The 25,277-nt window shown below is 58.0% G+C and overlaps 1 protein-coding gene across 2 annotated transcripts in view; it reads right to left on the minus strand.

Moving 5' to 3' along the window:
- The window catches only part of CACNA1C (calcium voltage-gated channel subunit alpha1 C), a gene marked incomplete at both ends in the record, with an annotated part of 456,740 nt that overhangs the window by 129,759 nt on the left and 301,704 nt on the right, over positions 1–25,277 (minus strand). Inside the window, 3 exons of one of the 2 annotated variants that reach the window (XM_082850933.1) lie at positions 4,427–4,530; positions 13,417–13,613; positions 20,096–20,254. In XM_082850933.1, coding sequence (XP_082707059.1) covers positions 4,427–4,530; positions 13,417–13,613; positions 20,096–20,254 — 460 coding nt within the window. Of the gene's footprint in view, positions 1–4,426; positions 4,531–4,791; positions 4,896–13,416; positions 13,614–20,095; positions 20,255–25,277 lie in introns of those variants that run through there. The other variant, XM_082850932.1, reaches the window with a different exon arrangement.

The raw sequence follows: 25,277 nt of genomic DNA on the forward strand, positions 1-25,277 counted from the left end.
GGGCTCCCTCTCCGGGCTCCACGCAGCAGGGACGTGCAGGGCGGCAGCGCCCCGCTCTCTTCGTCTCGTCGCTGGATGTCCCACGCGGCCTGGGCCCAGGGGCTGGAGCCGGCTGCCCGGTCAGTCGCGGCGGGTCTGCGCGAAGGCGGGAGCACGTCCTGTGCACGCAACGGCCGACAGGACAAGCGCGGCGGAGAGCCCGGGCCGGGTGCGCACTTGCACAGCTCGCAGGGGCGGCTGCGTGAAGGGTCCGTCGACGCAGCGGCCGGGCTCCAGGCCCCGCGGTGACCGGTGCGGCTGGTCCTCATCACCCGCGGACTCCGTGTCTGCAGACCCGCCTTCCCGCTAGGACTTCTCGTCACGCCATCCACACCGCGAGCCCTCGCGGTCGCCGCGGATGCGCAGAAAGGCGGGACCTGGGGTCACGTTCCCGGCTGAGGTTGGACGAGGGGCCGCTCGCCTCCTTGGTGGTGCAGCTCATACTGTGAATAAGAGCCTTTTTACAGCCCATTTCCGCATTTTGTGCTTTCCGATGGTGATTTTTCTGATTAAAACGTCCCCCGAGCGTGGAGCTGCCGTGCAGTCTGTGACCCTAAGGGCACGAGGACTGGGAGGTGCCTCACGGGGCAAGTCCGTGTGTCTGACAAGCGGAATCCAGGCCTGAGTTATGGGCTGTGGGTTGAGAGCTCGGTGCGAACAGATCAACACGGTGCCTTGAACGAGGCGACTTCACACAGATGCACACACACGACAGCTTGTGTACTGATGGCAGCGTTGTGTCCAGAGCCTCGCAGGAACTTAACCCCACATCCCCTGAGGGCAGAGGCCAGTGGGCACTCCGTGGAACGAGGCTTCCAGGAATCACGCGCGTCTCCCCTGCTCCGGCCACGAGGCAGTGTGCCCGGGCACTTCTGCTTCCTCGGGACCTGGATGTAGCGTCTTAACTGTGGCCCGTGGTCAGGGATGCTTTCAGGTTGTAAAATGCCCATCCTCAGGCCCTCTGCCCCATCTCCCCGGGGGGACAAGAGCTGGGCGCCCACCCTCTAAGAGGTCCCGGGCCCCTTGTCACCTGAAGACACACGTCTTCTGTGTTTGCAACCACTTAAAACCAAACAGTAACCAGAGTCCAGGGTCCAGGGACTTTCACCCAATGGCACCTTCTAGCGCAGCTTCCAGAATCTTGTGGCTGCCGTCACTGTAATTCTCATGGCTAGAGGCTGAGATCTCTGGAGGGGAAGGTCATACAATCTGGTTCTTATCTGACTAATATCATTCCTATGACATGTGAGGATCAAGAGATGATGACCGTGGAAGCGTTCGGAAAAAATCCACGACATGCTCATTTACACGGACGCCTCCAGGCTCAGCAGGAATGGGTTTCCAGACGAAGGACGGCCGTCCCTCTGATGACCAAAATCTCTGAATTCCGCCTTAAAATGGAGGTTTTGCTGAGTGTCGCTCTCCCTGCTTTCCTGAGCAGACGACCCCAAGCACACCTGAGCCCTTCCTCGGTGACAGCAGGGTGCAGTTCATGAGGACAGTTCCCGTACTGGGCTCTGAAACGATGATAATACCCTTAACTGGCGGACGCAGGGTGTCGGCCCCCAGCTCCAAATGCTCCAAGACTGCAGTGCTGCTGGGGGAGCTCTGTTCTCCCTCGAGGGCTGTTATGTCTGCAGGGCCGCTGGCCCCCAGCTCAGGACCTGTCTGCAGCCTTCAGGGCTGGGGCTCCCCAGCTTCCTCTGGGACCCCTGGGCTGGTCCCCCTGTCCTTACTGCGGTTCCCGCCCGTCTCCTCCCAGGTCTTGGCTGTCATCTGAGGACACAGGATTAACCAGGCCGATGGGCTTGGGGACGGTGGAGCCTGGGGGACGGGGACAGAGGCCGTGGGTCCACACTGCGTGGGTTGAACCTCGGATCCTCCAGGCCGCACTGGTGAGAACTGGGGTAGTTCCCGCAGGTAACCTTCACTCTTCTCCTCTGTGCAGGTGACACCCGCGTGGCCCCAGCGCGCGGGGCTGTCGTGGGCAGCAAAGGAGCGCATCCACCGAAGGCGCGGAGCCCGGGGCCTGCCGTCGAGCTGCTGACCGCTGACACCACCCTGAGACGGGCCTTCCGTGAGCGCTGAGAGGTTTCCGAATGCTTCTGGAAGGCTGGCCGCCGGGTGAGTAGGCATACGGCTGTGCTCCAGGGTAACGACCGCACTGCTGTCCGGACTTCTCGGGACACGGCGAGCACCACGCGTGCTCACCCGACGGCAGCCTGGCTCTGGGCCTTCTCACCGCGTGGCCAGCCCTCTGGACAGGCCGGGAAGGGGAGCTGCTCACGCTGGGCAGAGGGCGCCCGGGGCCGGTGGAGCCTTGGGAGATGTTCCCCAGCAATGTGGGGAGGAACGGGGCAGGAGTGGGTGTGAGGAGGGGCCCGGGGACCCCGAGCAAGGGCTGGGCTCACAGGCCCTGACTAGACGGGGTTTCTGGAATCCCGCAGGCTCCACACACCTGCTGTCACTTGAACCAAGACTGGCCCTTCAAGATCACTCTGCCTGCCCCCAGCGCTGCTGCCATCCAACCCCACCTGGACCCGCTGGGGGAGCCGAGGATGACCAGGCAGAGCCTCTGCTCGAGGGGGGCTTCGTGGTCGAGGCCTCAGCCTCCACCTCAGACCCCTGGGGGGGGCTTCACCGCTCAGACTCGCTCCTTGTCTCTGCAGGGAGAACGGGGAACCACTTTTTTCAAGGTTCAGAGCCCTGGCGTGTTACAGGTCCAGCTTGTTCAACGTTCGTTTGTGGGGCAGTGGCAGGAAGATGGTGCTGGGCTGTGTCTCGTGCTGACAGTGACCAGTGAGGGGACCCCGTACAAGCCACACGGCGTCTCAGGCTCCCTCCCCTCGTGTCTGGAAGCAGAGCGTGGAGCAGGTCTAACCTGTGACGACCCTGTTCAGTAATCTCAGCTCTGACAGCCTTTGGGTAAGCCGCGATCCCAGCGAGGACAGCACTGCTGTGCGCTGAGGACTCGACGGAAGGCACCTCACTCTACCATCCCAGCGACCGAGGAGTCGGGCTTACGATCTCCGCTTTGTCAGATGGGTGAGTGACACTTAAAAACCTTCTGCCTGGAGCTCCAAATTTCTGCCTTGAGTGGGTGACGAGGTTGACTTTTCAACGCTCTTCCTGACGACTCCTTATAAACAGGGCATTTTCTTGTGTTGGACACAAAATTGGAAACCCTTCCACCCTCCAGGCAGCTGACCGGGGCGTCTGCCGGCCTGCGTGTCACTGTCACCCTGACGGAAGGTGCCAGTCCCTGTGCAGCCGCTCGCGGCAAAGGCCCGGGGTGACGTAGCCCCCGACAGCACCCCCGTGGGGAGGGGCGAGGACAGAGGTGGACTCTGTCCCTCCGCCACTTCCAGGACTGACCCCCACGCTCCTGCGAGGCCTTGGGCTGCGGCAGGCGGGGGTGGGAAATCTTCCTCCCTCGCCCGACTCTCCCCAACACCACGTCCGCAGAGACGGAAGAAAGGCTGTGAAGCAGCTGCCCCTCCCCACGTGGCGAAGGCAGAAAGTGTCCCTGGGAGCCTTCAGGCGATGGCCTTGCATGGCTGGTGAGGGCTCGGGAAGAAGAGAGTGGGCCGAAGAGGCGTCCAGTGGGCCCGAGGTGCAGAGGTGGCCGCCCAGGGCTCCTCGGGCCCCAGCCACGGGCTGCCCTGGCCACGTTTTAACTTCGTCCGAGCAAGGGCTGAAATTAGGCGGGCCTTGCACTTGGAGCCAAGCAGACAAAGGTAAAGGAAAGTGGATCCTATCTCCTCTGTGCTCCAGTGATGGATGGCTTCAAACAGCTGAGCGCCCCTCCTTTCAGAGAAGGGGTACAGAGACGGGCGGCCCAGTCTGTGGTGGGCGCCAAAGGGAGTGAGCGCTTCAGTCTGTTGTGTTTACTTGCATTTTAGCTCAGGCTCCTGGTACCCCGGCCCAGTCAACACTGGGTAAAGGGGGCCTGCGCCTTCACCGCCAGCCTGCCCTGGACTGTGGCTGGAGAGATAGGGCAGGCACCCATCTGCGAGGCTGCCACGCGGGCCAGAAGCCCACGGCCCACGAATCTTCCTCCAGTTCCTCTGCCCAGCCCTTCCCACCCAAGGGGCTCAGCTGCTCTGGGGTTCCTGAAGAAGCATCCTGCCCTCCTGGACAGCCAGGGGTGCACGGGTGGCAGGAGGCAGGTGGGCTTGGGTACCTCTCACTGCGGCCCAAACCAGTGGGCTCGGCCTTGTGCCTCTGATCTCTGCCCAGCCAGGCCAAGGACATTCACTTCAAGGCTCCTGGGGTGGCCCCACGTCCCAGGTTCATCAGAGTCAGAAAAAGAATAAAGCCAGGAAAAGCAGAAAGAGTAAGTGAAATAAATGGAAACATCAAGACCTTTTTGTTTGGTCCTGCTTACCCGCTAAGGACACCGAGAACCAAGTTAAGCACAAAAAATGACCCTATGATGATTAGTGTAACAAAATAGATCCAGGGCCAGTCCCTTCCCACGGCATCATTGACCTGGAAGAACGGAATCACAGTTAGTACAGCTCCCAGAGCAGCCGAGCACGGCCCTGCCCACCCCGGGCCCGGCGCCGACCGGGCAGCACCGGGACCGGGGCCTCTAGGTCATCAGAGGCCAAACGGCCCGCCCAGCCGACGGCCAGCATCCTGGCTCCGTGGAGACGTTTTCTGTTTCTCCTGGGCCTGGTGACGGATACAGCGGGACCTGGGGCCTTGCTCAGCTGCGCCGTAAAGAGGACACAGAAACGGTCAGCTTACCCGCTCAACACACCAAGAACCAGATTTAGAACGAAAAAGGATCCAAAGATGACCAGACTGACAAAATACACCCAGGGTAACTCGTAGCCCATAGCGTCCTGCATCTGGAAAGACGAAGGACAGTTAGGAAAGAAAGAGAGATGCAGGCGTCAAAGCAAGTGGGCAGGGAGGCAGGGAGGACGTGAGTAGAAGCTGGCGTGGGAGATCACTGTCACTGGGCACCACCTTGACCCAAACACCCCGTGACCTTGACCTAAGCAAGAAGGGCCTCGGCAGGCTCTGCCTCAGGGGAATCTCGCCTGGCGCTCTCTGGCCCTTTATTTTCTGGGACAGAATTTTCCTCCGATGGTGTCTATTCAGTTGTCTAAGAAGCTGGGTCGCCTCTAAAGTGGTTCTTCCTAAGAGATGGGTTTCGCTCCGTTGGGCTTATGTGGCCCCTGCGCCCGCCACCCTGGCCTCGGCTCTCAGGGACTAGCTGGGGGCTGGGACCTTCGGGCACACGTGGGGAGGTGCCTTCCCCAGGGGGTGACCCCCGTGCCTGGAGTTTAGGGTGGACCGTGCTGTCTTATCGGCACCCCAGGCCTCGGGCCGGGGAGGATGGCTGTTCAGGCTGGACTCAGGGGACAGCTCCTGTGCCTGCAACTCACGGGACCGCGGATCCCCGTGGGAGGTCGACGCCCCCGAGTTTCCAAATTCCTAAGTGCACAGGCTCCCCGAATGACCTACACCCGTGGTTCTCAAGGTGCTGTCCCTGGCCTCACCGGGGGACCTGGGAACGAGTTTGGAACTGCACACTCTGGGCCCTCCGTCCACACGGGGGGCGCCCGGCGACCACGTTCTCACCAGCCCTGCAGTGAGTCTGATGCGAGCCGGGGTTTGAGGACCGCTGGTCCACGGCCCCCAGCCTCCGAGGCAACGGCACGACAGAGGCTGTGATTCCCTGCACTCAGGTCCACGGGGCGGCTCGTGCGTCCTGAGAAGCACTGATTGGTTTTCGGTGCTGCCCCCGCGCGTCCTTTCCAAACCTGCTCTCGTTTACCCGGGGTTACATTGTCTCATGGGAGGCAGCTCGCCAGCGTGACCACAGGGCAGAGAGCACAGCTCTGTCCCGCTCTCGGGGTCGCTGGTTTGAGCCACGTCAGGAAAAGGTTCCCAACACGCGACTTTCCCAGGTCACAATTCAATCCAGTGTAACGCGAGTCTGTGGACATCCTCGCTGCCACGCGGCCACTGTTTTCCACGCAGCATGTACACTTTCCGAGTGTATAATCTACTCACTACTATGCATCGTTTGTCCTCCGTGCTGGGGTGCAAGTGGCGTGAGGACGGGCGTTGGGTGTAGCCTGTGCCCCCAAGTGCCCAGAACAGGGCCTCGTATAAGGCAGGTGCTCAGTGAGGCCAGCCGGGTAGACGGACGGGCCCCCTCTGTGCCGGCCCCGCTACCCACGGGAGGCCCTTGCTGTAGGGGGACAGGTCAGTGGACGTCGGGTGGCGAATGCGGCTGCAGGGGTGCGTGTGCACAGCCACGGGCCTCCAGGAGAGGCTGCAGAGGCTGGTGAGGCCGGATCAGGCAGCCCGGGGGTGCCACTTGGGGGGGGAGGGCAGGGGCAGTAAGGCCGCCTGGAGGCCGCGTGGTCCTGCCCCAGGAAGGGATTCCAGGAACTGGCAGGTGTTGGGATGGTGCCAGCAGCGTGAAGCACCCAGCACGATGGCGAGAGGAGGGCAGGGCACCGCGATCCGCGGAGTCAGAGGCTGCCCCGTCGTGGGAGTGGGAGCCTCCTTCCTGATCCAAGGCTGCCGAGGAACCCACGCAGGGCCATCCAGAGACGGGCTCGCTCCCAGTGCCAAGGCCACCCTTGCGAAACTGCCCCAGAGCCGGGCAGACGGGGATGGGGAGGGAGGGCTGGTGCCTCAGCAGCGTCCTTGGGGGAGATCTCGCCCGCTGGTTCCTTGTGCCCTACATTTTTTTTTTTTTTTTTGGTGGTACGCGGGCCTCTCACTGTTGTGGCCTCTCCCGTTGTGGAGCACAGGCTCCGGACGCGCAGGCTCAGCGCCCATGGCTCACGGGCCCAGCCACTCCGTGGCGTGTGGGACCTTCCCGGACCAAAGCACGAACCCGTGTCCCCTGCATCGGCAGGCGGACTCTCAACCACTGCGCCACCAGGGAAGCCCCCTCGTGCCCTACGTTTTGTGAACATTTAAGCTCATGGAAAGTGCAGTCCTCCAGGCCACACATCTCTGATGACTCAAGGAACCCATGAGCCTCAGAGGCTTCCTGGGCCCCTATTTAGTTGAGTGTCCGTTCCTCTGGGCCACAGGCAAGGGGTGAGGCGTCCAGCAGCACTAGGACCTCCAATGGATGGAGCTACAGACCTCCTGACCCCCAGATACCCACCCCACAGCCAGCCTCATGGAACCTCGTGACCCCTAGATAACCTCAGGACCTGCGGACACCCCATGAAGAGCCAGGGTCACGTCCAGGGGACGCATGGCCTCCACCTGTCCTTTTCCAACTCTTTGGTCTCCTCCGAGACTGTGGGCTGGTCTCTCCGAGGGTCAACTTTGGGGGCTGCAGGTGCAGGGTGGTGGGTGGAGGACAGACGAGAGGTGAATGAGATCCTGGGGGTCCTAGGCCCCCTGCCCTGCGGCCCATGAGCAGCCAGAGGGGCCTCTGGGCCTGCCGGCCCTGGCTTTGTACCTCTCTCCACGACCCCGTTTGCTCTGGGCCCCCTGCCCCAGGCAGCCTGGGCACCAGCGCATGTGCGGGCGGCTCTGAAGTAGGGCAGCGCCAGAGCGGGGAGACGGATGGCTTCACTCAGCCCGAATGGAGCTATTAAGAAGAGAAGCATCAATAAAGGCATATTTTAAAAAAATGACCCAGATTGCTGACACTGTTATTTAGAGGTGAAAAAGGACAGGTCTTCTCAGAGCACTGAAGCCAGACTTTTCTCAGGCCCCTACGGGGAAGGGGCGCGGAGAGGCACCCCAGGGCCTGCCACCTGCAGCCCCTTGGTCCCTGGGCCGGCACCTCACAGGGTGACCCAGCCTTCGCTGCAACACATGCCTTACTCTCCCCGCATCTAATTCCCAGAGGGGACCACAGCCTCGAGCCTCCGAATCCAACATACATGTTTCCCCGAGAAGAAAATTCAGGAAGAACGATGGCTCCGGCCCCATTGCCTCGGGGTCTCCCTCCATTCCGGCCGGTTCCCGGGGGCTTTCACGTCTGGTGCTTCCCCCTCTAAGGGCTGGGCACTGCAGGTCCCCAAAGGTTGAGCAGTTTGAGGGGCGCGGGAGGCTGTCACCTGCCATCAAAGGCAGGACGTGCAGCCCGTGGAAGTCACGGCGCGTTACGGGGACTGTGCTCAGGGGGCAGGATCTGCTCTTTCCGGAAAGCCAGTGCCCTGGGCGATGGCCCAATGAACCCCTGACCTTTGTCACCTTGCCTGCGCGACATGGGGTCCACCCACAGTCGCAGGGGCGGCAACAGGCTGGCAAACAGCCTCGCCCGACACCTCCTGCCCCTGCTCACGGCAGCAGGAAGGCCCGGATCTTGTGGGAGACGCCAGCAAGGAGCGGAGGCCCCGTGGACGCCTGTGCCCTGACGCTGTTGTCGCGGGTGGGCCTCCGGCACGTGGTGAGGCCACTGGGTGCCGGGCTGATTCCTGGGTCTGTTAGGAGCCCGAAGCACCGTCTCTCCAGCCAAACTGGTACAAAGCTGGCTTCTCCTTCTCTGCTGCTCCCCACCAGCTGAAGTCCAGCGACACCCATCTCCTCCGACAAGCTCTCCCTGCTCTCGCCGAGCCCTGCGTGGGACCCACGTGTCTCTGGGTACAAAGCTGGCTTCTCCTTCTCTTCTGCTCCCCACCAGCTGAAGTCCAGCGACACCCCATCTCCTCCGACAAGCTCTCCCTGCTCTCGCCGAGCCCTGCGTGGGACCCACGTGTCTCTGGGTCCCCATCTCTCCAATTACACCCAAACTCCTCGAGCGCGGGCCTGGGGACCTTGTAAGTGCTCACGAAATGTTCAATTGAATTACTGAGGAATAAGGACTTGCCTAATGCCAGTGAAATGAATAAAACTAAACCTAGTAAGTAAATAAATAATAGCTTTGAGAGATGCAAATTCCCCTTCTTCAAATGCTTATAAACCACGGGTTTACTGTTTAGGTAACAGATCCTCTGTGTAAAGCGCTGTGGGCGCTAAGTGGTAACGCTCTAGCTCGGGCAGATTCAGGGTTCAGGACCAGGGGGTCCTGAGGAGACCTAACACCTGCTCTACCTGATCCCCATTCAAGAGCCCAGGATGCTGTCTTTGGGTTATCAGAGGGTTTTCATTTCCAATGACTATTAGGTCCCCAGGAGAACTCAGCCCCACCAGCTCTGCTAGCTGGCTGCCTGCAGAGGCTCGTTTCCCGTATCTGTAGTGAGAAGAGGTGCAGATGGAACAGGAGAAAATAGGCTAACGCACCTGAATCTCTGCTCGGATGCAGAAGACCTTCGTCATAGATGAGGGATACTTCGGCAGCACCGAGATCGGAGATCAGTGGCCGTGGTGTGTATGTGTGAGTGTGTGTGAGCGTGTGTGCACGCATGTGTTTACAAGGGATGTTCTCCCACACGGGTGAGTGCGGAGCTGACGACTGACTTGTGCAAAGTTTAAACCTTAGCTTTTCATTCCCCAGGTCTCCTGTTGAACCAAACTCAGGCAGGTACGACAGAAGATGCATCTTTTATATGATTTCTCATGAAGTATTCTTCTTAATCTTGTTTTAAGCTGAATTTCTAATTTTTAAAAACAAGTGGAAGAGCTGGTCATGGAGAGACCAACTGGGGAAAACGGGAGGTGTCAGAAAGAGGGGGCCCGGGTGTCAGTGGAGGAGGTGACCCCAGGACGCAGGCCAGAGGGCTGCCCTGTGCCACACGGGATACAGCATCCCAGGGGCCCCAGGTCAGAGGGCATCGTGGGCAGAGGTCAACAGAATCCTCCTGATGGACGGTTGGTGAGGCACCGAGATTCCTAAAGCACTGGGTGCCTGAACCCCCGGTAGGAGCCCCCTTGCCGGCCGCCCTCCCCCCAGGTCAGGGCCACGCTGCTGTCCCCACGAGCAGGGGCCATCTGAGGCAGGTAGGAGGTCAGCGATGAGCAGACCCCAGCACACGCTGCTGCGACCTGGCTACCCGTGGAGAGGGTGCTCAGAGTTCACGTGGACCCCAGCTCTTGGGCCGCATCTGAGAACCTACAGATTGTCTCGGTTCAGGAAACCCGAGCCCCAAACACACAAGAAAGCAGCCTGGAGTGACACGCCACCGGGTGGGGCAAAACACACCGAGAGGAGACCTGTAGACGTGGCATCCCCGGGGGACGGTCCGACAGGGCTTCCCTCTCTCACAACTGCTCCCAGAGGCAGCCCACACCTTCCACTCCATCACTCTCCCCGCTATTCTTAAGAGGTGGGGACATTCTGAGAGTAAGCGGACAGGCTTTGGCTTAAGAAGCCATTTCCCAAGGAACTCCCACCCCCAAGGCCCCGCTCTGGCTTGGTCTCCAAATCCCCGCGTGCCCCCGCCCCGTCACCCGCAGACTCCTGGAACGGGCCACGGGGAAGGCAAGCGCAGGGGCTGCCCGGGAGCCCGTCCCGGCGGGCGGTGTGAACAGCTGAGGAATCGTCCAAGCACTACTGCCCAGGCTTGTCGTGCTGGCCGGCCACGAACCCTTCCGAGTCGGGAGCGCGGGATGGGCTGATGGAGTCACACTCAAGGCCACCCCAGGAGGAGCTGGGGGCCTGCCAACCGTCCCCCCACCCCGAGCCAGCTTCAGCGCTTCGGTGCTCCAGTGGGCTGTCAGCTCCCCAGGGATGTCTATCCAGCCGGTGGGTCCAGTCTCTGCGACACCTGGAGCCGTGGCTGCCCGTCCCCACGTCCTGCAGACCTGCCCCCGGGACTCCGGGGGGAACGCATTCCTCCGAGTGGAGGACCCTGGGCCCACCCTCCACAGAAGCCGTCTCCCTAGCCGGGTTCAAGCCAGTGGCACCAAAGCAGCGCCGTGCGATTGGGAACGTTAGGCTGCAGGGGACTCGAGCTCTAGCTGGACTCTCCCGGGAGCCTTTGCAGGTGCAGGTGCTGGGGCCGGACTCTCAGCGTCTGGTCCCACGGCTGGGGACGGGGGAAGCGTGGGCCCCTCCCTGCGTAGAAAGTTCCGTGTTTTACACGAAAGCACATGGAGGTGTGAGAGTCTCGGGGTTTGGAGGAGAAATCCTGAAGGCGAGGAAGGCGCAGGTGGAGGGAAGAAGGAAGGAGGAGGAGAGGCGAGAGAAGTGGGAGCCGGCAGAACAGTATGCAGGCAGGCGCTGCGGGCTGGGCGGGGCTTTCCTCGAGAACACCCGCCAGGACGCTCCGTTTCAGTGTCGGGTGTGTGTGTGTGTGTGTGTGTGTGTGTGTGTGTGTGTGTGTGTGTGTGTAGGTGCGCATGCGTGAACACGTGTGTGCCCACACATACACACACGCACACACGGCTCGGCCATTTAGGGAAGGTCAGTGCGAGGCTGTCCCCTGGGCCTGGGACTGCCCGCCACCTCAGACACTCCCTACTCCCGGCCCAAGCTCGTCACCCACCCACTACCCGCAGGGGGAAAAGCACAACACAGCTGCTGAAAATTGCTGGTTGCCACGCGTGCTCCTTCGCAGCCCCCATGCTGGCTGTCACCGTGACAGCGCCTCCTTGGGTCACATCTGGCTGGTGGGGGGAGAGGGAGGGAGGGATGAAGGAGGATCCCACAAATACACCAGAGACAGCAGCAAAGTAAATTATACCTATTCCCCTAGCCCCACACCCACCCACCCACTGCCACCCTGCCCTCAACTGGATGCTATGGGAGGCGTTTCCATAGCAACTTGAGGCGCGGGTTTGAAGCTCATGTGATGAGACTCCAAAGCCCAGTTCCACAGTCATGTGTTCTGTGCTGTCCGTTTGCAGAGGGATGTCTCTGTCCTTGGCTGGCCAGAGGGACTCAACCAAGATAGAAGGACCCGTTAGGGCCGCTTTTGAATTCGATCTGCTTTACTAAACGAAATTAAATTTGCCCAGGTAGAGTAAGCTCAACGCCCTTTTTCTCACAGATTATTCAAAACCAAGTTCTCATTGAGGATGAGCCTGGGAGATGGGCTCCAGCGTTCCACCTCAGTTTGAGGGAGGAGTGATTAGACACTGTGCCTTTTTGGAAAGTGTCACAGTGTGGCCACTCTCTGGGGCTCTAGCGGCACTGCGTTGTTCAGTTTAGGGCTAGTCAGCTTGCCTGCACTGAGCTGGACGTTACTGTGTCTGAGTCCCGAGGACTGGGCACCCCCGGCAAGCAAGGAATGCTCAATACTGTCTGCGGGGCACAAGGCACGAGGGCGAGTTTCAGCTGGTCCTGCACCGAGACGTACACATTTCCCGGCAGCGCTGGGTCTCAGCCTGCCGACCCTACCCCAGAAACTGGGAGAAGAGGGCTTTTGAATTGTTGAAAACAATTTAGAAGCTTCAATGCCCAGGACGCGCAAAGCATCTCCGAGCCGTTCCGGGACTCCTCCTGGTCCGGGAGGAGCTCCATACCTCTCCTGGCACTAGTTCTTCCCAGTCTGGCAGCTCGGCTTGCTGGGAAGGCGTCCACACCCCTCCCTCCCAAGCAGCCTCTTAGACCGTTTCCAGGACGGCCAAATCCATCCGACTGCCTGCAAAGCTCTGAGTGCGATGGTATTTTCAAGCCTGGCAACAAGCATTTTCCACCCAAATGCTGGAGCACAGCACCGGGCTCCAGCAAGTCAGTTCTCACGTGGAAGCAGGAGAGACTACAAAGAATTACATTTTCTGGAGTTTTTACAAATACTGGACTTGACTCTGCCAGGATGGAGAAAGACCAAGTATGACGTGTGTGCTTACGGGGCAGAGGCTGTGTGAACACCTGGCAAAGCAGTGCTGGTGCTGGATGATAAAAGGAGCATCTTTAAGGTGAGAGGAGACTTGCTGCTGCGTGGCTGGCCCTCGAGAAGCGGCATTTCTGAACAAGCATCGCACAACCAGCGGAGCGCCTTGTCAGCAGTGAAAAGGACGGCAATGCATTTGTCTGATGGACTATTCTGATACAACGAGGTAAGATTTACACGGGAAATAGAAACACGATAGCATGCCACGATGCCACACGAGTCAATAAAAGTGGTTTCTTCTCAGAAGACCAGGCCTGGGTTTTCTCTTTAGCCCTAGGAATTGAACTCTGTGCCCTTCGGCTCTCTTTGGGGGGCAGAGGCAGGACATGGATGGGAACAGGAGCCCTACGAGGGAGCAGGAGCTGAGGACCCTTGGGTCGGGACCGGCCGTGTCCCCACGGGGCTGCGAGCCAGCGTTTCTCACTATGGAGGACAAAGGAAAGGTGACAATTGTCTTGGGCTGGTGGGCAGAGAGAGACTCATTAGGGTGAGAGTCTCAGGCTTTGTTTCTCAGGCAAGACCTAGAAGAAATCGAAGGCCCCCATCGGCCGTTCCACCCCGGTGTGCGTGTGGCCACATCACGGGAAGACGGAGAAGGTGGACGTCAAGGAGAAGCCGGCAGTCTGCGGGCTCCCCGCCCCCGCCCGTTCCCAGCACGTACCCAGTAGAGGACGTCGGTCCAGCCCTCCATGGTGATGCACTGGAACACGGTCAGCATGGCGAAGGCAAAGTTGTCGAAGTTGGTGATGCCGTGCTTGGGCCCATCCCAGCCCGGCTTGCACACCGTGCCATTCTGGCACTGCCGGCCGTGGCCCGTCTCCAGGGCACAGGGGGAGGGGTCGTCTTCTGCTGGGACATCTCAAATGGCCGGGGGAGAAGAGAAGGAAGCAGGGGGTGGGGGGAGAGGGACGGGCAGAGAAAGAGGAGAGAAGTTAGAGAGAAAAGTGATGGGCGAGGCTGGTGGGACAGCAAACGACCCCAGGGGCAACAATGCGGAACACAGTTACATCAATGCCCCAAACACGAAGTGAATGACACAGGGCACTAGGTATTCATTGTGTGGTCATCAACTTAGAAGGTCAGTGCTTTCAGCTACCTGTTGTAAAACTGTTTTTTAACCTCAGTCATTGATCTCAAAGACAGGAGGGCTGTTGGCTGTCAAATGGGCAATGAAAACATAACTACGATGCAACCACTCTGAGTGTAAAACACCCTGGAACGTGGTAGTGAGTCCTCGTCTTCTTTTTTTGGTGGTTAAGTATCTGTAGAAACTTCCGCTGGAATGCCAGCGTCTAGGGCGAGGGCATTGTTGATTGGAAGGTTCTTTCACGTAATTGGCCAGAGATCCCGCCCAGTGATATTTTCTGACTCCACATGGGTCCGTGACATATTACGTGATGCTTTACCAGGGATGCAAGTCACTTTGCAGTGGACGCCTTCTTGATGAAGGAAGGAAAACAAATTCTGATGGCGGGAAGAGTACCCACTGCAGAGCTTTATCCCAGCCCCTGAGCACAAACGCCACTGCGGTATTTTGTGCTTGTTGTGTGCAAACTTGTGGACCGCCCTTTTCTCCAGCATTAGGACCTTTCAGAAGAGAAGACCTGTCTTGACCTCTAATCAGGACAGAGCGGCGTGGGTGACGGGGAGGGCGCGCTCTAGGCTTTTCAAGAAACAGCATAACATACCCCATGGCCGCAGGCTGTGCTCGGGCCAGGCATAGCTGCTAGGAAGTTAGTGAGTTAAGGTATTTGTCGTGCAGAGATCATTGGTAAATTGAACTAAGACTTGGCTGAGTTAAGAATTTCCATTTTGGTAAAACACTGAGAGTCCTGTCCCAGCTGCGGGAGGTGACAACGTGGAATTCACTGAAGTTCGTGAAATTAAGGACATCGTCTTATGCTTGTAGGAAGAAACAGTAGTAAACAGAATGGACCCCGGTTCTAGCAAACAGATGACTGCCTCCGACTTCAGTGAAGACGTGCCCCCGAGAGAGGATTTGTCTGTCGTCCCTCGTTTGGGGACTCCAGGCCACTCTCTGGCTTCAAACGCACCCAAGCAGTCACGGGGCGAGGACCTCTGTACAGAGCCTGTGGGTTCCTGGGCTGTTTCTCAGTTTGTGGCTTCAAATCGCAGCTGTTCAGGAGGAAGACAGCAGAGGAATATTAATCCTTAACTGAGGGGGGACTCTTAGGGACGGGGACTGAGCTGAGTGGCTGGGACACATGCTGACTTGTGTCCCCTTGGCTTTTCCCTTTCTCTCTCTTTTCTTTTCTTTTTTTTTTTAATTAATTAATTTTTCCTACATCTTTATTGGACTATAATTGCTTTACAATGGTGTGTTCGTTTCTGCTTCATAACAAAGTGAATCAGTTATACATATACATATGTTCCCATATCGCTTCTCTCTTGCTTCTTTTTTTTTTAAAATGAATTAATTTTATTTATATATTTTTGGCTGCGTTGGGTCTTTGTTGCTGCGCGCGGGCTTTCTCTAGTTGCGGTGAGCGGGGGCGACTCTTCGTTGCGGTGCACGGGCTTCTCATTGCGGTGGCTCCTCTTGTTGTGGAGCACAGGAGCATGGGGTCAGTAGTTGTGGTGCCTGGGCTCAGTAGTTGTGGCCCACGGGCTCAGTAGTTGTGGCTCGTGGGCTCTAGAGCGCAGGCTCAGTAGTTGTGGCGCACGGGCTTAGTTGCTCCATGGCATGTGGGATCTTCCCGGACCAGGGCTCGAACCCGCGTCCCCTGCACTGGCAGGCGGATTCCTAACCACTGCGCCACCAGGGAAGTCCCTCTCTCTCTTTTCAACAGCTTCACCGAAATATAATTTACATGCCGTACAATTCATCAGTGAACACGGACAGCTCAGTTATTTTTAGTAAATTTATAGAGTTCTCCAGCCATTGTCACAATGCATTTGGAAACGCTTCCGTCACCCCAGATTCCCGAGGCCCTTCTCCCATCCAGCCCTGGCAGCCACACCTGCTGTCTGTCTACAGATCTGCCTGCCTAGGAATCTCATATCGACAGAATCACACACGAGGTGGCTTTTTCCACGTAGCGTCGTGTTTCGAGATCTGTTCCTTTGCACGGCCGTACATATTGCTGTGCGTTTACCTGCTTGCCCGCTGATGGACAGCTGGCCTGCTTCCAGGCGGGGGCCCTTGTGAGCAGCTCGGCTTCTGGCTTGTTCCTGGCCTGGTGCTTTCGGTTGTGTGCCTGTGTGATGACCAAGGCGCTCCCTGGTCCCTGAACTGTACGGGGGACAACAGTGTCCCCATCATTTCCTACTCTGGGGTCTAACCCCCAGGAGGCCTCCGTTCACGTAATGGAACTCCAGTCATAGTTTTTTGTGACTTTTGACATTTTGAAATTTTTGGAGATTTGGATGTGAGGTTAAGGAATGGGAGGCTATAAAAGGATGGAACCTGAAGAGTGAATCTCAGACCTGAGGAACACATAAGAAAGTGGAAAACAAGCACTTAAAAACTGAGAGTAGGTGGACTGGAAAGCCAAGAACCAAACAGGTCATAAATTCTGCTGGGTCTCACTTGCCTAGTGACCCGCCTTCTAGAATGATGTGTTCAGTCACTGTGACAAAAGTGCTGGGATGACGGAAGACGAGACAAAAGAGAAGGTGAACAAAATAGAGGGAAACTTGTGTTTCTGCTTCTCCGGCCTTGCTTTCTAGTGCAATAAAGGTGTTGCTAATCTCTGCACTATGACTGCTAATCTGATAGTTTCCCCTGCATCTCAACTCCTGAACACAGGCAGAAGTGAGGAAAAGGTGAAGGCTGCCAAACGGAGTTCTGAGTGTCCTCAAGGAAGGGAAACGCATTTGAAGGCTTTACAAATGTATGTTGAGAAGAAAACGGCGTCCAGGGGACGTGATCTCGTTAATAAAAGAGAGAGGATGAGGTTCAGAAAGATGGTCTACAGGATCAAGTGCCACTCTGCTATTTTAAATTTGTCTTGAACAACAATAAAAAGGAGATTTGAGAACAATTAAGGGGCAGTAATTATCTGGTAAAAATAGGTATCTATAAAAAGCACCCTTTAGATGTGAGCACCCGACAGATGTGAGCACGCACAAATCAGTGGGTCCCGACGACGTGCACTCGAGGGTGAGGGGAAATTAGCTTGAACGTGGATTCTCAGCAGAGCCATGAATTCCCAGAGAGGAAAATGGGAACACGACGTTGGAGAAACAGCCGAAGCCATACGGGCTCCCCGTTTTCAAGCAGAAATGAAGAGAGGTGGGGTCATTCTGGAAAGTCCAAATTAAGGTTGTGGTAAAGGCATGGAGGCACAGAGGAGGAGAGAGTCTGGAGGTGCAGTTAATGCCCAACGAGAGCACGAAACCTGGGAGAGCACCAGCGAGGGCCTCCAGGAAGAAATCACCAAAGACAAAACCAATTACTTTTCTAGGCCCCAACTTTAAGGAGTGAATAGACTGAAAGAGATTTCACTTCTGGGTTTCAGCCAACCAATTCTCTGCCAGTCTCAGGGGTAATTACTGCGCTTGGGAGAGCCATGCAGAGTGACCTGGCTCGGACTGCGACCAAACAGATGGGAGGACCAGAAACAAAAAGGACGGACATATGGTGATGTATCTGTTGAGGAACAAGGGAGGCGCCTTGCAGATGCCTCCGGGATCGGGGGAGATCTCCTCTCCTGAGACCACATCTGCAGGGGCTGGAAGGGGTAGCCTGGAGGCAGAACAAGGGTACACTGGCAGCTCCAGTGCTTTCTGGTATGGATGTGATAGGGAGCATGGCTCAAAATCCAAGGTACCCTAAAATCTACAAGTTCACAAAATAATCCCAAAGTGTAAAAATAATCTGACGTAAATTCCATAAAAAAACCAAGACGAGGACTCACAAGCGCTTTTGCATAATCTAAGTTTGCAGAAAAATAGAGGAATTCACTCCAAAGTCTAAAATTAAAAAAAGGCACCCATTCCAAAGGTGATGCAAACGTCTCCAGAACGCGTGGGGAGTGGTTTCAAAGATACGCTCCGGCTGTGCTGAGTGCGTCCGGATTCCTGTACACATCCCTCTTTGTCAGCGTTGATCAGTGTGTAGATGGAAGGGGCCCCCATGACACGAGAGGGTCCCTGGACGGCCACCAGACGCGGTTCAGATGCAGGCAGTGAGTGAGCGCCTGAGTGCAGGGTGCTGGGCGGAATGGGCTGACGGGGCTCCTCTCTCTCGGGAGCGCTCCCCGGGGTCTGCCCTCGGGCACCCTGTCTCCCCGGGCGATGGTGTTTCCACCATGCGGGCCAATTCTCTTCCGAACCTGGTGGGGTGGGGTCGGGGGGAGGTGAACCCATCACATAAATAACCCGGGCTTTTTCCGGGAGGAATCAGGAGGTGTCTCAGGTGCGTTTCCTGGTCTGCTCACCCTCAGGGATGGACAGTAGCGTGTTCCCAGATTGGCCATCCACTCGGCCAGGCCAGTTCTGCTCTGTCTCTTGAGAGCACAGAGGCCGCGGAAAGTGTCGGCAGGCCTGCGGCAGCCTTTCCTCCAGCCACCCCCGTCTGGCACAGAGGAGCCCCTCACCCTGTCCATCACGCCCACCGTGTTCTGGCTGTTTGAGGCCACTGAAGGCAGGACCACAAAGTCCGAGACTTCCAGGCGGTGCGGGCACAGCCCCCGTAGGATCCTGCCCACCGCGGAAAAGCCACCTTGACTGCTTCCCCGTCGGATGGCAGAGGCAGGGGTGGTGGGAGCAGCTCCCACTCAGCGAGGACAGACGCGTGGAGGCGCGACCACTCAGCACAGAGTCTCACCGCATCTCCCCACCACACCTTGGTGCGCAGGTGAGAGCCACTGCACCGCCCATCGCCCGGCTGATGGGGCCTTTCGGACCCGGCATCCCCACACCGGCCTGAGGAGTCTGGGTCAAACGGGTCGTTGGCCATTTCAATACAACGGCATAAATTTTAGACGTTCTGTGGTGGCTCTGAAGCAGGTCTTAGAACGAGCTCTAAGGAAGCCACACAATTAACATAAGTTTACTGTTTCTGGGCAGCTACAGGTCGAGCCCAACAAAAGGAAGGATCTGAATTAAAGGGGAGAATGTTATTCGTTGCATTATTGGGTATTTCTTTAAGCAAGGCTGGAAATCTCAGAATTTTAACTAAAGTCAAGATCTAATTCCTTCAATTTTAAAACAGTTCCTTTTTTTAACGTGACAGTTTATTTTATATAATATGACCCAAGAAATTCTCCCTACAGTGAAGAAACGGTCTCCTCTTAGACTTGCCATCAAAGAAGTAGAAACAATTGCGTGAGTCTGTGACTATAGGTTTACACTTTTGGGTTTCTGTTTTGACTGTGGCCACATGCAAACACCCGGCCAGTTCGTCCAGATCACTCAGATCAGGGGATCCGTTTGGTTTCTGATTATGGTTAATCCACTTCACTGCCTCCTGTGTGGACGCTCTCCCCACTCCCAGGGAGGGGGTCCAGTTTAATTTACTGCCTGGGCTGAGCGGGAGTGTGAAGCCGTGGACGCGAAGGGGAAAGAAGGTCTCGCAATGCTTCAGAGAGATGCTCCCCTTTGTGCCCTAAGGTGCCAGAAACTAGGATGAAAGATCTTGTTGTTTGGAAAAAAGTCACATAAGTCGAACATGGCTATTTTTTTTTTTAAACAAGTTTTTGTGTTAAACTACTTCGTTTAAAAGCCATGTTGATCTCTGTTTAAATGTTTTCTTAAAGGTCCAGCTGAGACTTCAGTAGCTGAAGACAGCAGTTTGTCGCATGTCGGTCAAGCCCCAAGTCCAGTCCTACCGGCGAGAGCCCAGCGAGTAGCACGGCTCGTTGAATGCGCTGATTTACGGAAGGGATGCAGAGAGAGTGTGTCAGAGAGGACGGGCCGGCGGATGCCCGAGGTACAGACACACCTCCTGGAGGAAAAGGAGTTTTCCTGCTGGCCGTCCTCCCCTCCTGGACTGGGGGCCCCGGACGGGAGGCAGAGACACTGAGACGGATGACCCAGGGCTGTGACGGGAGAGCCACCAGCTGAGGGCGAGGCCTCCCCCCGAGGGCACTTTGGTGACAAGCTACACGGGGGACAAGGGGGCAGAGACATACAGTCCCCAGGTTAGCTCCGATTCTTAAAATATTCAATGTTGGCTAGGCGCCTCGTTTAAAGAATGCTTAGCAGTGCCGGACAACACTCATGTTTAGCTATTTTAACACAGACTCATTTTAGTAAAAACAAAAATTAGAACCGAGAGAAAAAAAATACAATCTCTGCCTCTCCTGGCCGTGGAAACGCAGGCGCTCGACGGCAGGGTCTCCCCGCTGGCCGGGGGTGGACGGCGCTCCCCTTACCTGCGATGCCCTCCTGGTTGTAGCAGGTCTTGTGCATCTTCCCCATGAAGAGCTCCAGCCCGATGATGGCGTAGATGATAATGACGAAGAGCACGAGCAGGGCGATGTGCAGCAGGGGCACCATGGCCTTGATGATGGAGTTCAGGACCACCTGGAGACCTGCAACGGCAAAGCGGACTCTGCGCCCACCGCTACTGGGGACTCAGCCGTCTGCCGCGACCCGCTCCCCGCCGACGGGGCCGCACCCCAGTTCCCGGTAAGGAAACCGAGGCGCCAGGTTACGCGGTCAGAGTGACACCCCGGGGGAGCTGGATCCAGGTGGGCCTGACCCCAAACCTCCCCGGGAGCCACCTCCAGACGGAAGGACAGGGAGATGCTGTCCTTCTAAGGGCATTTCAGTGGGGAAGGTGGAAACAGTCCTAGAGATGGACGGTGGTGACGTTGGCTTCGTGCCGCTGAACTGTGCACTTACAAGTGGTCAAATGGGACATTTTGGCTTGCATCAATTACCACAATAAATGGTTTTTCAAGTACCCAGATCCCTTCAGGGAGAAAAAAGGGTGAATAAAAAGCACTCTTTCGCAGTGGGTCCTGTCTGCACACCCCAAGGGACTGCAAACTTACACCACTGTCTTATGGGGAGAAGGACCCCTCGGTTATAAGCTGAACCATAAATAGCAACCCAGAATGTCGCCTGTTTAAACGAGATGCTGCACACGGTCATCGTAAATGGTAGTTACCCTCAAGCCCCCAGGTCTACCCCAGGCCCCAGAAAGCCGTCCGTCAACGGGTGGGCGCTGTCTCCACGCCCCAGGAGGGAAGTGGGGGGGCGTCGGGCTCCCCTCCCCACAGCGGGGGACTGCCTCAGACACAGCACAGCAGGACCTCCTCCTCCGAGTCACCCCCCGCGGGCCACCTTTTGTGTCTCTCACTCACCCACCAGCCACGGACACCCTTCCACCTCTCCCGCACTGCGGGCGTCACCCCTGCTCACCCACCGCCCTCGGCGCTGGCGAGTGAAGGCTGGGCACCCTGTCCCCAGGCCCCGAGGCGGTCCCCGGGCCTTTGTGACCTGGAGGAGTGGGGTTCACAAGTCCAATTCGGAGAACTCGCCCCAGCCATTAAGCTGAGCCGGGGAGAGGAAACCAAATAAGAGAAAAGCTAGAGTAATTCCACCTGTGAATTAATGCGAGCGCTGTGCCGCCTCCCAGTAGAACAAGATGCTTCAGACCCAAATGACTCGGTTAATCAGCAGGTTGTACACACATCTGGTGAGGGGTGCGGAGCCACGGAGGAAGCTACAACCCAGCCGCACAGCGACTTTTGGGGTGTCTGCTGGGGCGCTGCTCACGGGAGGAGACGGAGGTCCCCGGATCCGGCTGCCCAGACCACGAGGGGAACGCGACCAGGCCTTCAGCGCCACGTGGCAGAGAATGGGGGGGCACGGGATGGGGAGACCTCCTCCTGCCCTACAAGGCCCTGGGCGTGGGTCCACCCTGTCCCCCCGGCCCTCGCTCTCTGGGCTCCTGGTCAAACAGCGTTTCTTTCAGACTCAAACGTGCCACCCTTCGACGTGGGGCCATCGTCGGCACTGTTCCCTCGGCCCGGAACGCGTTTCCGCAATTCCCTCCAACGTTCCCTTCTGCTCTCAGCCCAAGCGTCCCTCCTCCGGGGACCCTTCCCCAAGCTCCCAGAGCAGAGACGTCTCCTTTCTTACATGTCTTCTTAGAACCAGTTCCTTTGCTTTGGAGCGTGAGTCTCCCTTTGGCATTCCATGTTCATTAAGTGGCTTTCCAACATTTAGACCCGGCTCCCACGTCAGGCCGAGTTTTGTGAACGCGGAGACTGTGGGCCCTTCTGGCTGTTTTATCGCTGAGGCAGCTCTGCAAACAAGACAGGCGACTTTCCCGGGCCTGCAGGCCGGGCTGCGGAGAGGCCCAGAGGAAGTCGAAGCAGCCCGTGCTTCTGTCCACCGCTGGGGGCCGTCAGAGTGGCCGCCGGACGCTCTGCTCCCTGCCACCCCCTGGGGCTGGTGGCCTCACCACGCCCCTGAGCGCCAAGGCCCGATCTGGGCCCCCAGGCTCCTCCCTCCCACTGTTACCAAGTCCTGCCAGTTTGCTTTTCAAGTGTTTTACACAAGTATAAATACCGTTTGCTTGTAAATAATACACGCTCATTACACAGGAGAAATGCTTATTATAGAGAGGTTAGAAAACACAGGGGAGCAGGAACAAAGAGAACTCGTCCGTCGTCCCTCCGCCCAGAGGGGACCGCTGTGAGCCTCTCAGGGTGTGCTTTGGACACTTTGGCCCCTGGGCTCGGCTACTCGGTGAGCTGGTCTCCCTGCCGTCTGGTGTTCGTGCCGCTGTCGGGATGCTCAAGCAGAGTGTCACGTCCTTGGCGCGAGTTCTCCTCCGATGCTGTCACCCGCCTCCGCATCCAGCCTGACGGCCCCTGCCTCTGGCTCACGCCTCACTCTCCAGCCACAACCGAGCCCCAGCTTCTTTGGCCACAGGCCTCCTCGCGTCAGCACAGGCTGTTCCCCCAGCGGACGCTGTTCCCTGCCTGACGCACGGCCCCGGCCGCACGTCCTCTCGTCTGTGGCCCACGGCAGGGACTCCGCATGCCGGCTGCCCTCAGGAAACCACTCCATTCAAGGATCTTCAGGAGACGCCGAGGTGCGTCATCGGGAAAAGGCCGACTCGCGGTGCAGGAAGGGCACAGGCACGGAGGGGGCTGTCAACGACCTTCACAGGATTTAACCTGCTGTTCTGGGGAAGAAGAGCTGGCAGAATTCAGCGTAACCATGGGGGTGGAGCCAGGACCAATCAGGAAGACTTAGGTTCAACACAAAGACTGTCCAAGAAACAGACCTAAGGTGGAGCAGGGTGCTCCGAGAGGTAGTGAGCTCCCCGTCCTCAGAGGGATGAGAGCAGCGACTGAATAAGCTCTTGGAGGAGGAGCCTTGGTGGGGATTCAGCCAGTGGGTGAAGGACAGCCTCGGAGCACCGAAGCCCCCAGCCCTCATCGACCTGTAATGAAGACTTATTGGGGCAGGTGGATGACCCCAATTCCCCCAGCACAACCTGGGGAAGTAGGTACTGTCATTAACGGTATTTACGGAGGAGAAGCGCGAGTTCTAGAGAGGTTAAGGGGCCTGCCCATGGCGTCACAGCTGCTGGCAGGGGTGGGCACAGGGCTTGGTGCTGGCCTGACTCCAGGCCCGGGGCTGCACGACTGGGCTAAACGCCTCCCGTGGGCCCTGGCCCGGGGCTCTCGGCCTCCACGATCTGCATCTGTGAAGCAGTGGCACATGATCACGACATCTGCTGGGCAGGCGGGGGGCTCGTCCTGCTGCCAGGGGGCGCCCCGCGGCCTCCGAGGCCCTGGCCGCCATCCTCACTGCCGGCCCGGGTCGGCACCCCAGAGCCCCCCCGCACGTAACTGGCTCTCAAGGCCTGCGTCTCAATGGCTCCTCCTCGGGTGGGCTCACAGCTGCCCCCGAAACATCTCCTTCTGTTCCCATTCCACTCAGAAAACACAGCGACTTCTCTGCGCCCAAGTGCTCTCCTCTGACAGGCCGGGGACGGGGTCCCCGCGGGAGCCCTGGGGCCAGGCCAGCCTGGTAGAGCAGCTGAGGGAAGGTGGCCCATGGACACGAGATCACTAAGGGCCACACCCACGGTGAGCCTGTGTTCCGGGCCCTAAATCAGGACGTGAGACCAGACAAACACACGTGGACTTACGGGGACAACAGGACAGGGTATTTCGTGCGAGAACAACGCTGGAAGATGTCGTTCTGGAAATCTGGTCTCTCATTTGCAGTCTGTGCAGGTGACCTCCTCTTAGGGGATGAAACACCCTCCCGCCCGGGAAGCCCGGCTGCCAGGTCTTCCAGGGAGAGGGGGCTCTGGGGAGTGGCTTCGCTAGATGCTGGGATTAGGGAAGGACGGAGAAAAAGCTGAGCTGGCGCGCACGGCCTTTCCTCTTCTCCCTCCACGTTGCTGTAAGGCCTGGACCACTGTCTGCATTCCTGCTGTGCTCAACTTGAGAATTCCAAGTTAGGAAAGACTTAGAGGGTCTGTGTACGTAAATCATGGTGTTTTCTCTTAGAAGATCAAGAGGAACCATCAGTTATGGAAAGCACGCCTGGCATCTTCCTTCAACAGTGTTGAGATTGGCCTGGAAACGTTGGCTGCAGGTGGTGCTGGCCCACGATGGATGCATGGCTGAGGGCTCTGGTTTCATCAAGGAGCAGCTCGCCCAGTCCTGCTCTGGTGACGGGTTGTTCCGCTCGGGCCCCAGGGGTAGAACCGAGAAGGAGGGTGGCCATGACTCGATGAGCAGGACCCCGAGAAGAGAGGACAGTGAGACTCGTGGGGCTGAGCGGCGCACGCAGGTGTGTCTGAGGCAGAGCCGGGCTTGCATTCAACTTCCAAGTCACCTGGTGTAAAGGGGGAGGTCTTTGCAGACGTTGTTTGACTTCATTGTTCAGATTCCACGTGGACTTAGAGCTTTTCGGCTGGCGGCTACGAAGGCACATTTCATGTGCCAATTATTTGGGCTCCACGGTTCCAGCCAAACGTAGGAAAGTTCCTCAACGTAGGTTCGTCAACGTAGGAAAGCTCCTCAGAGAAATGACCAAGGAGGCCTGATCGCAGCTCCACAAGGGAGTGACACTGAGAATCGCTGAAGGGGGGTGGGTCTGGGTTCGGCAGGATGGTGGTGGGTACAAACTTCTCACCGATGGGGGCTAAGTTGGCCAGAACAGGAGGAGGACGCTGGGGCCAGCGGCCTTGATGCGCGCATTTTCACTTACACACAGTCATCTGTTGAGCTATGTTCCACGGGCCACCTGCTCCCCCGGGGTCACGGGCTCCTTCTTGTAAAGGAGGCCAAACATGAATCAAAGAACCTCATAATCGGTACAGAATCTCAAACCACTTGAGTGCCTTCAAGGAAGAGAGAGGGTGTCACGAAGGCCCCCCTGTGGCCGGAGGGCGGAGCAAGGTGTCCTCGGGGCAGTGACACGTGAGCCGGAGGCCGAGTGCGAGGTGGCGAGGACCTGGCCGGGTGGGCAGCAGGTGGGTCCCGCAGGGGGGCTTGTGCCTCCCCACGGAGAAGGCCGTCTGCCCGCTGAGCAGGGACGCCTGGCCCCCCACCGTCTGTCTGCCTCATGCTT

This window comes from Leucopleurus acutus, assembly GCF_964270905.1.
Source record: "Leucopleurus acutus genome assembly, chromosome: 11".
Classification (NCBI taxonomy): Eukaryota; Metazoa; Chordata; class Mammalia; order Artiodactyla; family Delphinidae; genus Leucopleurus; species Leucopleurus acutus.